The 16,663-nt window shown below is 36.6% G+C and overlaps 1 protein-coding gene across 1 annotated transcript in view; it reads left to right on the top strand.

Annotated features, from left to right (window-relative positions):
• The window catches only part of SH3BGRL2 (SH3 domain binding glutamate rich protein like 2), a 52,455-nt gene that overhangs the window by 21,941 nt on the left and 13,851 nt on the right, over positions 1-16,663 (top strand). The window contains exon 2 of the mRNA XM_039852971.1: positions 11,619-11,804. Coding sequence (XP_039708905.1) covers positions 11,619-11,804 — 186 coding nt within the window. The remainder of the gene's footprint in view (positions 1-11,618; positions 11,805-16,663) is intronic.

Genomic DNA, 16,663 nt, shown 5'->3' with positions numbered 1-16,663 from the left:
TGTATGTGTGCGTGTGAAGGTTTTCAGTTAGGTTATTTTTATAACAGTGTTAAGTTTTGGACTTGCAGGTAGTTGTGTTATCATGCTGAGTCTTCAACAAAGCGGCGTATTGTTAATAGAAACAGGAAATTTAGGAGGAGGTGAATGATGGGTTGACCTTGTGACAACAAGGTTTCGTTATTTTTGTTGTTTTGTTTTACCAGTCAAGTTTGAGATGATGGTCAGACATTTAAGCATAAATTTCCAGAAAGGAACTATGGGATTGGCTATTTTGGAAGAGGTCAATTTTAAAATGCAAATTTTGGTTATATCTTCAGAGAGGTGATAGTTGAAGTCCTGGAAGTATGTGATGTCTTCAAGGGCACAAGTATTAGTATGAAGAGAAAACAGGTTATAAAGGATGTTGCAAGATGTTATGTCTTCATTTTGCCTGAGTCAAATACATTAGTATGTACTAATATTCCTGTCACTTCTGCCTCTACACTTATTACCCTTTCTTATTTATGTTAACTCATATAAAGTATATTAGCAGTATAATATATTTACAGTGAAACTCTGGTTAGTTTTCTAGGATTTCTTTATGAATCTAGTAATTTTCCTCACCATGTGTATGCTAGCATGCTTCCAGGAAAAGAATATCAAAATTTAAGCCATACTTGGAGAAAATATGGTGAGAAATTTTTTTCTCAACATTTTTGCTGATTTTGCAAGGTAGAAATTTATAAACTGACTTTTAAAACCCGGTATAAGAAAAAAGGCACTGAAAAGTGAGAATAGAACTTAATGTTTCTCAAATGTTTGGAACAGAGATTTGCCTTCTGGTTTGAATGTTATTTAGACTTAAACATTTTAAAGGGAGATAATATAAGGCTTGCTCTTAACAGTTTTAAAATTGTTGAAAAGATACCTCCCCCAAATACATAGATGCAAATGGAGAAGGAGCATCATTATAATTGAAGAACAGTGGTAATCATTGTTTTATCTCATTCATCAGTCATCCAAACAGTGGTAAAAATTTTGGTAGTTAAAATTATACTGTCTTCTCTGATGTCAGTTAGTTCCTAAAATCAAATTGAAAGGTGTTATATTTTTACATTTAAAAAACAAATTTTTCATTTGAAGTCTTTTAGATTAGAAAATTCTGTAATTAGTTTTCATAGTGACAGTTTTTATAGACAACAAACATTGTTTTCAATAACAAAAAAAATATTAGGCATTTCCTAAAATGCACTTTATAAAATGCTTACTATTGTCAACTGATCGTTGGTACCACGCCAATAAGAATCCCCAGTTTGGGGTGCAGTAAAGAAGGAAATTTCAGTGTAAACAACTCAGTTGTGATACAGCATGGCTGTGAGACTAGCACACCTGTGGAACAGCTCAATAGTGTTACAGCTCAATTATAATGTACCATGGCTATGGAATAGCACAGCTGTGAGGTGGCCCTGGGGCAAGGCCCCCTCTTGGGCTAGACAGCTGTCTTTGGCTCTGCCCTGCTCTGCCTGCTGTTCTTCACTGTGGTCCAGTGAGACATCTTCAGTGTTTTGTCATCTTCTGTCTTCTGTAATTCAGCTCTGTCTTTAGGAGAAAGAGAAAGAGCACTCTGTGAGCTAGCTGGGAGCTGACTTATATAGAGAGAAGTCCCCACCCCTGGTCCTGATTGGTCTGCTCTCATGCAGATGAGGGCTCCAAATCCTCTCAGTTTGATTGGTCCAAAAGGCACTGTCCTGATTGGTCAGAATAGACAGTGCTAATTGGGATATAGCTATGCTGCTGCAATTGGACAGAGAAAGCCTCAGTCTTATTGGTTGAAATATAATAGCAGGAACTACTTGATAATGGCTGGCTCATAGGGCAGGAACACAGTGCAGGAAGGCAGTTTAAGTGCAGGCTTCTAATTGAAGTGTGGTTTGTGTGAGGCCCCTGTTTAGAAATGGCTGCTAGGCTTTGCTTTTAAAATTGAGCCCAGTTAGCCTCCAGGAGCCCTTCTTAGTAGGTATCTTCTTTCTCAGGGTACATGCTGTGGATAAGAAAGTTACTTGATAAAGTATCATCTTTACCTTAAAAGGACAAATTAAGAAGGAAGAAGGTGTGTGTGTGTGAGAGAGCGAGGCTGTGTGTGTTTAATATTTGTTGAGTAGCTTACTACTGATACAATTTGCCGTCATGAAAAAAGTCAGCACAGTTGGAGCAATTATCTTTTTTACATAAGAAAAAAATTTCTAGAACTCACATTTCCAATGATAGGATAGTGTTCTAAACATTAAATACTCAATAGAATTTATGTATTCAGTAAGATAACTATGAAGATTATAAAAACAAAATATTTATAATACAACCACAACATCCTACCCCAAAATATATATTATTATAGCAACTATATAAATTATGTTTCTAAATATTCACTACTTAGAAGGTAATATGAAAAATACTTTAGAATGATACAATTATGGTTTTTTTCAATAAAAAGTTTTTAAATTGAAAAGACGGCTTAACATTATAAACATGGATGAAGAAATCAATGCAAGTTGATTAAGAAAACAACAAAAAATGTTGACTAGTTGAAAAGAAAATAGGTTAAAAGTATTTATTAAAGTTCAGTAATGTTTATATGTTTAATACAAACATGTTGAGTGCCTGTACCAGGGACTGATATATAGATGAAAAAACAGTCTTTTCTATCATTAAAATTATATTGCTTAATTTGCAACATATAATAATGGTTTTTTTAAAAATTGCCATTTATTTCATAATCTCTTTTTCTGACATTGATTCTCTAAAACTCAAATTTCAATCTCTTACAGGACAACCTCTCTCATTGTTATCTTTGGCTTGGTAACCTGGTATTTGCTTTCAAGTAAGATAAACTGAAATGGACACTAGAGAGACAGTACTTTATGTGTAATCTCATGTTTAGTTAAACAGCATTAAAATGTTGACAGCAGGTGGTTTGTTGGGGCTCATTCTACACCCCTGCTTTACTCTCCAGCAATGAAACATATTGGCGAGTGTTTTAGCTAGAAATATGTTCATCTACTAGTAAGATAGAACCTGACTAACATAAGCTTAAATAAATAGATGTGTTTGGTCTCTCCTGGTAAGTCTGGAGGCTGATTTGTTCAGGGCTTGTGATGCTAGAATTTTCCTGGTTGGCATTTTCCTAATGCTCATTGCCTAAAATGGAAAGGCTGCCTATGTACATCTAGCCCTCATACCTGGGTTCCTAGCAGGAAGGAGGAGGAAAGGAAGAGACCAGGCTCTCCCATCTTAAGCCATCTGCTTCACCACGAGAGCAGTCTTGTCCGAAACTCCTCCCAGCAGACTTTGGCTCACACCCCAAGGGCCAGATCTGGATCACATGGCTGCCCTAACTATAAGCGTGGATGGGAAAAGCGGGGCTTTAGTTTTCCAGCTTTCATAGGGTAGGCAGTAAATAGCTTTGGGGTAACTAGTTAAGTGTCTGCCGTAATACTTCTTGCCATCCATATCCTCTTTATTATAATATAATGCCTAAGGGTCCAATAGTGAGATATTAGTTAAAGAATTTGCCATGAAATTACATATTTTTGAGGTACCCTACACAATAACTGGAAAGTTCCTAGGATCTCTGACAAGGAAAAGATCATCAGTCCTTTCCTCTCTTTTTAGTTGAAAGAAGGAATTATTTTAGGGCCCTCTACTTCTCCTAGTTAGTCCAGCCTCTCCTTTATAAATTTGGTCAAGTTATAAGAAAATTTATCCTTTATTTTTACTTTCCTTTGCCTGTCTTTGACTTTTTTTTCATTTAAGATACATAAAAGGCCTCAAGTCAAAAAAAGAAAACTGCATTTGAAGTGTGAAAGTAGGTGAAATAAAGAACTGTTGCATTGAATACCCAAAGCCTTTGAAAGTACTCAGAAGTCACTTTATATTTTTTGCAGAAGGCTTCATCTAGCGCAAGAAAAAAAGCTAATATATTTGAATGAATGAAACAATTGAGCAGGCGCCTATTATTGCTTAGTTCTTTTCTTATTTAATTCTCCCAAGAACTGATAAAAAAAAAAAAACAGTGGGTCTATTTTACAGACTTGGAAACTGAGTTTAAGAGAGAAACCAGGTAATTTCTCCAAGGTACTCAACTGACAGGGCCAGAATTAAATCTAGGATAGTTTAATTCTGGAATGCATGCTCATTACTTTTTTTTCAATTTTCCTCATTGTCCTCCATCTATGCCTCATTTGTCTTTAAACTTGCTTTCCCACAATTGCTCACATTCTCAGTTGTTTTTTTTTTTTAATCTATTTTAACTCAAATTGACTCTATCTCTTTATTTACTAGTGACTCCCAAGTTCCCAGGGTACTGCATCAGCTGTATACACCTCAGAATTCAAACACTACTACACATGCCCTGAGGCCTATGGAAGGATTCTGGTGGGGCTGCCTAATTACATAAGTTAACTGGCAGCCTTCTGGGAAAGAACTAACCCTACAAGAAGAGAATGGAGGAGTGAAAGTTTACTTAGAAGTCAGTGCCACAGAGTAGGGGGTGAGTCTAAGTCAAGTACAATGTAGTTTATTTAGCCTGTCCTCTGATCCAATCCCTAGGGACTTGTGGAGCTGGGATATTGCCACTGAAAGCTACAAGTGCCTTCACAGAGTTCCATGGGTCATTGAGTGTTCATGCCACATCAGCAGATTCAGCAGCAGCTCAGACAGCTTATCACCCACGTGCCTGTGAGGGTGGGTTACCATGGCTTGGATGCAGGCATTGGCGTCCTCAGCAGGTCTGGAACTGCAAGGGTCTGCAGTTGGAAGGGTGAAGATTTATTGTGTTAGTCCGTTCAGGCTGCTATAACAAAATACCATAGACTTGGAGACTTATAAATAACAGTGATTTATTTCTCACAGTTCTGGAGGCTGGAAGTCCAAAATCAGGGTGCCAGGATGTTTGGGTTCTGGTGAAAGCCCTCTTCCCGGTTGTGGACTTCAGACTTCTTGCTGTGTCTTCACATGGTGGAAGGGACAGGGGAGCTCTGCGGAGTCTTTTATAAGGACACTAATCCCATTTTTGAGGGCTCTGTCCTCATTACTTAATCACTGCTCATTGGCCCTACTTTCTAATACCATCACCTTGGGGGTTAGGTTTCAACATATGAATTTTGGGGGGACACATTTAGACCATAACATTTATTGACGCATTGGCAAAGAAGGCTGCTTTAAACCAAATCTGAGGAGCTTGCTTCAGAATTCCTGGAGATATCTGGGGGAAGCGGTTAAGGGTGATAGAATCCTACAGTAGCAATTGGAAGCAGAGTCAGGGGAATATCAGCGTATTTGCTTAATTCTCAATTGCCATCATTTTAGCAAAATAACATACTACATTATGCACTTGCCGTGTTTAAAATTAACTAACAATAGCATTTATTTAAACATGAATCACATACAACTTTCTTCTTCAATATCAGTGTTAGAAGCAAAGCCTTTTTCACATTCAGGGTCTAGAAGTTCTGAATAATAGGCTGTTTACAGTTAGATGTAGCATTCTAGACACACTGATTTTAAATTCATACAGCTTTAGCATTAATTGAGAATATTGGTTTTTGATCTCATTCCTGTTTGGTTAACCTTCAGTTACATTTGTTTCTAAATTAAATTACCAACTCATTTTGATCTCTTGAACGATCACCTGGAAATCTTTGATGTTCAGCACTGGAGAGATAATTCTTTAATCATCCATTCAGTTAATATTTATTGAGGGCCTCCTGTGTGCCAGTCCCTGTGCTTATGGAACTGACATTGTGGAGAGAGAGATGATCATAAAACAAGTAAACAGATAAAGTTTTAATAAATTTAGGCAAGACTTCAGCTAAGGTAGTTAAAGAGGAGATAATATATAAGGTATCTCAAGCCTAAATGATGAGTCAGCACTGCTGTTACGCTAGTCCTTTTACTTGTAAGAATCCTGTCTATTCATTAACATATTTATTGAGTGTCTGCTGTGAGCTGGACACCAGTCTAGGCCCTAGGGGATGAACAAAACAGTAGACAAAATCCCCAGCTCTGGGGAATCTCTTTTTAGTAGGGGGAATTGGACAAAGAAATACATAAAACATACAGTATGTCAGATGCTAAGTGCTAAGGTGAAAATGAAGCATGGAAAGCAAGTGCGAAGTTCTGGGGTGGCTGGTAAAAATGTAAAATCAAGTGGTTAGAGAAAGCCTCACTGAGAAAGTGAACTTTGAGCCGGAAATGAAGATCTGCGTTCTAGCCCAGGATTGGCAAACTTTTTCTGTAAAGGGCAGCAAGTAAATATGTTAGGCTTTAGGAACCATACTGCCTCTGTTGCAACTACTCAGCTCTGCCATTGCGGGGCAAAAGCAGTCATAAACAGTATGTAAATGAATGAGTGCAGCTGTCTTCCAATACAACTTTATTTAGGGACACTGAAATTTGTATTTCATATAATTCTTACGTGTCATGAAATACTATTAATGTTTTGATTTTTTTCTCAACCATTGAAAAATATAGACTGTTTTTGGCTCTGGGCTATACAAAAATAGTGGGTTAGATTTGGCCTGTGGGCCATAGTTTGCCCACTTGTGAGCTAGCCTAAGATTTGGCAGTATCTGTTCCCTTTAATTGCTTTGGATGATGTGTAATGGCATATGTTTGAATAAGATGAAAAGTAACTTTCATGCTTTCTTAGTTACCTTCCAGTTTTAGGTCCAACAACATTGTTGTTGTTTTACAAACAAAATAATGAAAATTCATCTGTTTATTCAATGTCAAATATTCACTTCACTTATATTAAATTCACGTCTTACAGCTTTTATTTCTAGGCTCTGCTGTGCAGTAATGGCTTTTATCTTCAATGTATCATACTACAGTATTTCTAAAGACATTTTAAGTAGCAATTAAGAATTTAACCAAGAAGCATTACATTTAAACACAAACTATAGAAAAGTTGATTAAAGAATGGCTCAACTAATTAGGGGTTTATTTGTCTAATACAGAAAGGTTTAGAGTAGGCTGCACAAGACTGCTATGACACCTATAAAATGTCATCAAGGACCTAGGCTCCTACTGTTCTATTTGACCATCCTTAGTATATGGTGTTTATTTTCACATTTGTAAAATAGATTCTGCACCTCGAGGCACTACTGCATTTCTGCAAGGAAGACAGGAAGAGGTCAAAGGAAAAATGGACTTTATCTTTCCATTCATTAAGAGAAGCCTTCCCAAGAAGCACCTGTCTTATATCTCATTGGCCAGACATGTGTCATGTGATCACCCCAAGATGCGCAGGGGTGTAGGTAAACAAATTTTGTACCTGAGCACATTGCTTTCCTCAACAAAACTAGGCTTCTGTATTAAGAAAGAAAGGGGGATGGGTACTAAGTATTACCTGCTATGGCTTCTAAGTGTGTTTAAAATAAACAAACCAAGAGTTATAGGTACCTTCCTTTCACTCATGCCTAAATTAAAATGGGTAAAGGCAGCAACTGTTGCCCCACAAATTCTTCTCTTCCATTTGCTCCTCAAATTTATTTTGATATTAGTTGTAAGGAACACTTTGTTTCAGAATAGTTGAAGCGTGGGGAGAAGAAAGCTCTGTGTCAAGGAAATGACTATAAGTTTGTGTTATTTGAACTCTGGATTTATGCCCAGCACATGAAGTGCCCTTGATGGCTTCCTGTTGCCACATGGAAAGCCTTTCTATTACCCAGGGCCCTTACGTTTCCCAAGTTCCTGCCTCCTGAGCAGGTATGTCATCTGCCACTCAAGCCTGAGTTCCCCCAGTTCCAGGCCACATTCACCTCAGCAGATCTTAAAAACTGTGTAGTGATTCTTTCCTGATGCTAATGTCATAAACATCCACTTGAAAACTTCCTTTCCTAGGTTAAATTTCTCCTTTTTGTTTATTTAGGTGATTTGTTATAATATTAATTTTCTGTGGTCTTAGCTCTTTTTAAAAATTTTATCTTAATCATCTGGCCTTTTTTATAAGTGTAAGGAAACATGGAGGCCAATGAGTAACAAAATGCTCAGAGTCCTGCTATTGTGTCCTGTTGGGATTTATGTAATGTACTATTGTTCCTCTCCAGGCTGTGAAGCTCTCTTTCTTTCTCAAAATAAACTTCTTCCATTTAATCTTTTGACTGTTGATACATTTACACTGTTCAAAAAGTTTAAAATTTATACATGTAGATAGTGAAAACTCTTACTCCAACTTTGTCCCCATCACCCAGTTCCCATTCCCCCAGCCCTTAGGCAACCACTTTTGTTATTTTTTACATAACCTTCAAGAGTGTTTTTAAATGAAAATACAAGCAAATATGAATATGTTTCTATTTTCTTTTTTCTATTCAGGAAAATGTGCCTAGTCTGCTCCTAGAAGCTCCTTTTGTTGTTGTTTTCACTTACATAGATGTCTTGGAGACCTTTTCCTAGCAGTGTTCACAGTACATACAGAATTTCTTCTTTTTTCTTTTTAAGTTGTATAGTATCAAAGTGTTCTCTTTCAAACACAAACCTGGTCATGTCTGCCTTGCTTCCCTTTTTGAAAATGGAAATATAATTGCTTACATTTTACTCCTTAAACTACTGACAGTCATCACCATTGTTAGTAAGGAGCTATCCTTCACTTTCTGAGTATTGTCAGTATGTAATAATGCATTTGATTTTGTTTTAACAAACAGCAGCATTACTCTTTTTTCCTCTCCAGTTTTACTGAGTTATAATTTACAAAACACTGTAAGTTTACAGTTTACAACAATGATTTGATGTATGTATATATTGCTAAATGATGACCACAGTAAGTTTAGTTAACATTTATCACCTCACATTGTTTAAACTATAACCTTCTGCAATATAACTTTAGCTATAAGGAGGCAGAGGTGTTAAGACATGGGTGCTTTCAAATATTGTTAATAGGAATGTAAATTGATGTAGCCTTTTTTTTATTGAGGTATAGTTGACATATAACATTATATTAGTTTCAGGTCTACACATAATGATTCAGTTGAAAAAGGTTCACCACAATAAATCTAGTTAACAACCATCACCATACAGTTACAATTTTTTTCTTGTGATGTGAAATTTTAAAATCTATTAGCAACTTTCAAATGTACAATACAGTATTATTAACTATAGTTACCATGCTGTACATTGTATACCCAGCATTTATTTATTTTATAACTGGAAGTTTATACTTTTTGATATATGTGGCCCTGTTGAAAAGCATTTTACCTTGGGTCCATCAGGAGCTGAAAAATGTCTCTGCCTTTTGACCTGAGTTTTATTCATAGGCCTTTGTCCTAAAGTAGTATCTCAAGATACAGTAAGAGTTTTATAAATAAAGATGTTCACTACATGATGTTATTTCTAGTGGTGAAAGTTGCTAGTACGCTAAATATCCAAGAATAGAGTAATAGTTAACTATACAGCTACATGATGGAATTGCCAGGCAGATTTAAAATTCATACCTTTGAACACTTTTAATGATGGGACAGTATTTATAATACTGAGTTGAGTGAAAGGGACAAGGTGTAGCTAATTTTACTGAGTGTGATCCTCTGAAAGGAGAGACTAATTGAGCTTCAGGGGATTATAGTCAAGCAATAAATGTGTGTGTGTGTGTGTGTGTGTGTGTGTGTGTGTGTGTGTGTGTGGATTTATGTGTATAGGTGAAGGTGGTAGAGAGGTAGAGTAGAGTGTGTCTTTGATGTATCCCAGTATTGAGAATGTATGAGTTTTTAGGTACTCACATTTTGGAGTAGGGGTGGATATTATTTATGTATATGTTATATGGAAAACTAAAGTTCAACTGTATAGCAGTTTCATTTTTGATCACTTTCATGAACACATCAATGTGCTGGATACGTAGAGCTCCACCTACGGACATTAAATCCAGACCCTTTCCTCTAATAAATTTCGACGGTAGTTGTCTGGGTAGTAGGATTGTAGGTAACTTTTTTTTTATTTTACAATTTCTAGACTTTTAAATATGCAGATAAATTGCTTTTATAGTCAAAGGAGCTGGATCATGAAGGACATTGTGCTGTATGCTAAGAAATGTATATGTTTTTCCAAAGACAGTGGGTTCCCACTGAAGAAGGAATTTGAATAAGAGAATGACATAATTTTCTTGAAAAGAGCACATAGTAAATGTGACCACTTTGACCTCAGGAACAATGAAATCTACTTTATGGTTGTATGGGGAAACTAAGTAGGGGAACAATGAAATCTACTTTATGGTTGTATGGGGAAACTAAGTAGGGGAACAATGAAATCTACTTTATGGTTGTATGGGGGAACTAAGTAGGACGGATGATACTTTTTTGCAAGCTGACATTTGAAAATAAATAATATAACTACATTTCTGAAATTATATATCAGTGAAGAAAAAAGTTAACTTTTTCAGAAATGATAAATGGCTTAATTCAAGAAATTAAGATAATACCATTATCAATTTGGATTTAGAATCATACAATAATTCTCTCATTTTATGATATCATTGAGCTTAAAGATGTCCCATTTTGTTAGCTTTTTATGTCCATACTAACTATGCTTATAGACTTCAGCCCAGTGATCAGAATCTCTCTGCTTATCACATATAACAGATTTCCACTTCAGAGACACCTATCATTGAGGCTTTTGGAGAGAAGTTGGGGTTGGAGATTGGATGGGAAGGCAATTGGCATGTGAAAGTTAGTTCTTCAAGCATTTTATTTTCTGTGACAAGAGGCTTTCTGACTGATTGATCTCAAAATGATTCTTTGGCCATTTTAAGGTTTATTTCACTGCTTAAATTTGTTCTCTGTGCAGATTTTCTAGAATCATTTAGAAAAAGCAAGCTTGTTTTCTCATGTTTCATGTGCTGTGTTTAATACATTGAGTATTGACACCCCATTTAAATTAGTTTATACACACTCTTAAATTAAGAAGATTGGTAACATTTTGAAAATTACAAGTGTGTTTGCAGATATTCAAGAACACACCTGACACCTAGTGACTTAGGAAGGAAGCATGAAAAATCAGAGGAATGAAAAGGGTTAAGAAATAGAGTTCAAAGTAAAATGGTGCTTGTTGTTTACTCTCACCTTAGAAGTGGAGAACATTTTTCTCTTGTGAATTGATGAAAGGATGCTTTCATGACAGCAGCCACAGCTGTGGAATATCTGAAAGAGACTGCTGAGGGGAATAAAAAGTTGCTGCTCCTGGGAATCAATGAAATGTCGACATCTCAGATGGGCTATACATGGTTTTCAAATGGTTTTGAGCAGAGAGAGCTTTCATGACTGTAAATGTCAACTTCTGTGGGTGGGAGGGGGGAGTGGTGATGGCCCTCTGAGAACTATGTGAATCTCTCACCTCATACATAGTCTGTTCCTTCCAGCTAATCTGAGGTGTGCCCCAGAGTTCTGGGGAGTCTAGGCGAAGAACTCACTGTGTCAGGACTTGCTTAGACCTCTGCTGGATATCCAGTGAGTGAACAGTGAATGGTGCCTATGTAAATCGCCTGGGTTTTTTTTGTATCAGTGACCTCTCACAATGAGATATCAAATTTAGTTCACTTTGAAAATATCTACATATTATTTTAAATGAGAATTATTTCTTTATTTGTCTTCTCTCTTTAGATAAAGAAAAAGCAGCAAGATGTGGTTAGATTTCTGGAAGCCAACAAGATAGAGTTTGAGGAAGTGGATATCACAATGTCAGAAGAACAGAGGCAATGGATGTACAAAAACATCCCCCCAGAAAAGAAGCCCTCTCAAGGCAACCCTCTACCACCTCAGATATTTAATGGTGACCGATACTGTGGCGTAAGTAGCTAGATTGTTATCAGACTCTTTCTCTGCATGACTCAAATCACAGAGTTACCTAGAGTACAGTTGCATTTTTTCAGTGAGGGCTATGACCTCTTCACCCAGGGTCCATTCGGGTCCATAAGTCTAACAGAAGATAAAGCTGAGAGGAAGGGGATATGAATCCAAAGTTACAGACAGTGTTTGTAAATGTGAGTGTATGTGTAGTCTTCCTGTCCGTTTGCTTTGAGAAGGGGAGTAGGAAAGGAAGCTGTGTGCATGTTTTATTGTGTTCTAAATTTTAAAGCACGTTTTTTGATTAATACGTTTTGGACAACAGACTGGAAGGGTAATTATTCTTGAATTTTTATCCCTTTATAGTATAAGAAACTAATAGCTGATTTAAATGAGTTTCATTTTTCATGATAATGAGCCAGATGGATCATTATGAACATCTAAAATAGATTAGGCACCTTTCTGCTATATGTAGCACATGAAAAGATGAAGTCCTTTTTATTTAATTATCTATTTTCCTTCTAACTCTTAGGTTAAAGAAAAAAATCAAGAAATTTCTTTCCAATGAGTAGTTAGTACTTGCTTTTGCCAGAGTTCTAAATATATAAGTCATTGTTTATTTTGGTTTTTTTACTACAGTTCTTTAAAGATGTTCAGGAGAAGAGGAAAGGGCTGAGGTGCTTGAGGCGAAATGAATAGCTGAGTTGTCATTTGGGTTGAGAAAAGGAATAACAGTGCTTTTGGTTGCTTGAAAGGAAACAGTTCCTTATGTGCATAAGGGAGGATGAGATGTTGAAACATAGTCATGAAGATTGTTTTGAGTTCTAGTACTACTTAATATTAGGTGTGACACCTTTGGGAAGTCATTGATCTCTTTAAGCCTCAATTTTCTAATTTTTAAGCAAATAATGATGATATCTATCATACTTCACAGGATATTTGTGACTATTTCCAAAGTACTTTTTAAGTACATTATTATATAAAAAGAAAGATTATTATTTTATAGAATTTTTTGTATCATGATCTCATATTTTATTAGGGGAAGAATGTGCTGACCAAGGGTATATCCCATTCATGATTACAGAGCCTAGAAAAGGTACTCTTGTGCCTATACATTAAAATGAGGTAATAGCTGAAGATGTGTGTAAACTGTACAATTCCAGATTTAATAAAGCTATTAGATAGTGCTAGAAGGCTAATCCAGCAATTTTTTGTCCCTCAGATTTTGCAGGTATGAAAATGCCTTAATTCTTGTTTTGTAGTTGAGTGGTAATTTGGCTGGGTATATAATTCTAAGTTGGAAAGAATTTTGGTGGTTTTGTTTCATTGTCATCCAGTGTCCAGTGCTGCAGTTGAGCAGTCTAATGTCATTTTTCTTGATCTTTTGTATGTTTTTGTCAGTTTCATCTATGCCACTTTTTAAGATCTCTTTCTTACTCATGTAATTCCTAAAATATTTTGAATTACCATAATATAAGCTATTTTTTAGTCATCGTGCTGAGTGCTCAGTAGGTCCTTATAATCTAAGGATTATATGATTATTAAATATGTTCTTATATTATTTTCTTCCTGCTTTTTTCCCTGTTCTCTTTCTCTGGAGTGCATATTAATTTGGATATTGGGCTTCTTACATTTATTTTCTAATATTCTTATCTTTTTTTGTTGTTGTATTATGCAGTTGTCTAACTTTTGTTTTACTTTCTGGGAAATTTCTTTAACTTACCTTTGAATTTTTTATGTCATCTTTTTTTCACCCTTTTTACTCTCTGATTTTTTCTTTTTAATAATGTTATGCTTGTATGAAATGAATGCACGATCTTAGCTCAATGGAGCTATTACATATAATTTCTTTTAAGTTTTCTTTTACCAGTATTATCCCTGTTTCCGCAAATGTCCTTTGCTCATTTTGTTTATTTTGGTGTTCCTTCTCAAGTGGGATGGGCCTTCCTCAGATGCCTAGTGATCCTTGTCTTTTGTTTAAGAGGGGGAGCATTAGAAAGCTAGTTAGAAGCTGTGTTTGTGCCTATATATATACCTGTAGGCTTGTTTCCCACTGGACTTCTCTTTAGGATGAGTGGGTAACCTGTCAGCATTCTCATTGCAGACACTGTTAGTTGTATCTGTGAGTCTTTTCTCAGATGATGGTTTAATTTTTCCAGAGAATGGCCCTTCAGTCTCTTGCTTTGGGAGCCTGACTGCTACCATTTTGGCCCTGTAGGATGAGAGAACTGGAAGGTCTCATTCTGTCATGCACATTTTCACTTCATATTCCTGTTTTCACTCCTCACTGTCTTCAGTGCCGGTGTTTTATAAATTTGTTGCTTCCTAGAAGCTGTATCTGTTAACAGTGTACCTTCCAGCTCTTTGGGTAGAATGAGGCACCCCTGGAACTTAACTGGTCTTATATAAATTTTCAAGCAGTCTCCTTGTTTTCTAACTTTGCCCACTCACCCCACCTTCATGACAGCAGATGCCTCCAATTCCTAATATTTTCTGAGGGCCCTGCAGCTTGTTCCTTGTTGATGCTGCTCCTGCAGACACTAAGGTTTGACCATCCTGTGCTCTCTGACATCCCTCGCCATTAATTCACCCAATTCCTGCATATGTTGTAGTTCAGAGCCATAGATGTCTGATTTTATCTTTTAAATGGAGTTTCTGATTTAAAAAAAAAATCTTTGTTGTTGTGTTGACTTTTCAAAAGAAAGGAGTTAGAAACATCTTTGTTCTGTCATCATAAAAGCAGAACTCTTCAGAGCCTTTTGAATAGAGGAATGTATTGAATGAATAAAAGAGCATAATGTTGTGCAATAAAATTCCTTCTTTTTATTTTCACCTCTTTATGACTTTCTAAATCTGTATCTTTGCCTTACAGAGTCTATGGAAATTTTTTGATAGACTGTCTAGGAGCTGGTTGGAGGCTTATATGTTGATTAAACTGTGCCAGATAAATGACATCTTCTCAGCTTGAGCAGTGTTAGTCCCATGGTGATGGTGACAGCAGCACTGGTATGTGAACTCTGTCTTTATAGTCTGGCAGGAGTTCTGAAGATAGTGTCTGCTCTTATCAAGGTCAAGTAAATTTAATTTTGACAAAAGCAAAAGCATTAGAGGGCCTCTAACCATGACCTCATTCATCCCACCTGCTCCTGTGCACCTTGCTTTACCCAGTGATAGTTTATGAATATTCTTCTCTGATTGGATAACCTGTGGAAAACTGCCACATTGCAAGTGACAGGATCCAGTAAGCATGAAGATCCTATTTCCTGAAATTTGCTGGAAACTTATTCCTTTTATTTTAAACTGGGTAAGCTAGGCATTTGAGACACAAACAGCTGCTAAGCTACTTAGTAATCCATGCGAACAATTGCCTCCTCTCTCTCCTTAGCATTTAGACATTCTGCCCATTGGGAAGAATGCCCAACTGAATGGAAGCACTCTGGGATGCCAAATCAGTTCTTACCATCCCAGAATTTGAACATTGAGGGGATGATGTGGAAACACATGATTATTTGCAGGTGGCAGTGATTGTTCAGGTGAGATGGGACTAGGCATAGCCATAACTGGTGTCCTAATGAGGCTGATCCTGGGGTGTGACCTGGGTGTGTTCTTCACTACCCAGTCATGGAAATTCCCCGTTTTCTAAATCCTCCAGCTTTAATGTGCATTCCGTGAGCTTACCACTATACTTCCATAAAGCCCTTTCCTTTTTAATTTGTCCATTTCAGTGTCCATTTCAGTTGTTTGTAGTCAAGAAGCCAAATTGGCATAGACTGGTTCTTGCCTTTCCCTGAAGTGTTCACCATGCCCAAGAGTCTTCTCTGGAAATGGAGTCTTAAAGGTATACATCCATCTAGGCTTTTCTGATGGGCTTTAGTGTCTGATTTGGATTTTAGAAAGCTCGGGTCCTCATGTTCAACACTTAAACTTTGCTGTGGAACTGTCATGTGTGGAATGCAGCAAAATAAAAATGCACACATCTACAAAAAGGAAAATATTTACTCCCCTTTCATTTATCTTCTGTCTCCCTATGCATCAAAAAAAAAAAAATGGTTTGGATTTCTTTATACATTTTACTTATTTTTACTAAAAAATTTTTATTTTGGTAAAAACATGTCATAAAATTTACTATATTAACTACTTTTAAGTGTACAGTTAGTAGTGTAGTGTGAAGTATATTCATTGTTATAAAACAGATATGCCGAACTTTTCATCTTGTGGAACTGAAACTGTATCCATTAAAATACTCCCATTTGTACCCTCCCCCTTGCTTCTGATGACCATTAATTCTGCTTTCTGTATCTATGAATTTGACTACTTTAGGTACCTCATAGAAGTGAAATCATACAGTATTTGTCCTTTTGTGACTGGCTTATTTCACTTAGCATAATGTCCTCAAGGTTCAGCCATGTCATATGTCTTAGTTCATTCAGGCTGCTATAATGAGTTACCACAAAACTAGGTAGCTTACAAACAACAAAAATTTTTTCTTATAGTTTTGGAGGCTAGAAGTTCAAGATCAAGTGACAGTATGGTTGGGTTCTGGTGAAGGCCCTCTTCTGGGTTGCAGACTGCTAACTTCCTGCAGTGTCCTCACATAGTGCGAGGGTCAGGGGTGCTCTCTCTGACCTCTTATATAAGGGCATCAATCTCATCCACCCTGTACAATTGAAGCATGTGACATTCGTCCTATACTATTGAGGCATGTGACCAGATTTCTTTCCTTTTTTAGGCTTCCACTGTATGTATCTACCACATTTTGTTTATCCATTTATCCCTCAGTGGACACTAGGTTACTTCTGCCTCTTGGCTATTGTGAATAGTGCTGTGATGAACATGGGTTTACAAATATCTCTTTGAAATCC

Source organism: Pteropus medius, unplaced genomic scaffold, assembly GCF_902729225.1.
Source record: "Pteropus medius unplaced genomic scaffold, Ma_sr-lr_union100, whole genome shotgun sequence".
Taxonomy (NCBI): domain Eukaryota; kingdom Metazoa; phylum Chordata; class Mammalia; order Chiroptera; family Pteropodidae; genus Pteropus; species Pteropus medius.
Note: the sequence above shows the minus strand (reverse complement) of the source record. Positions and strands in the feature narration are given on the sequence as shown.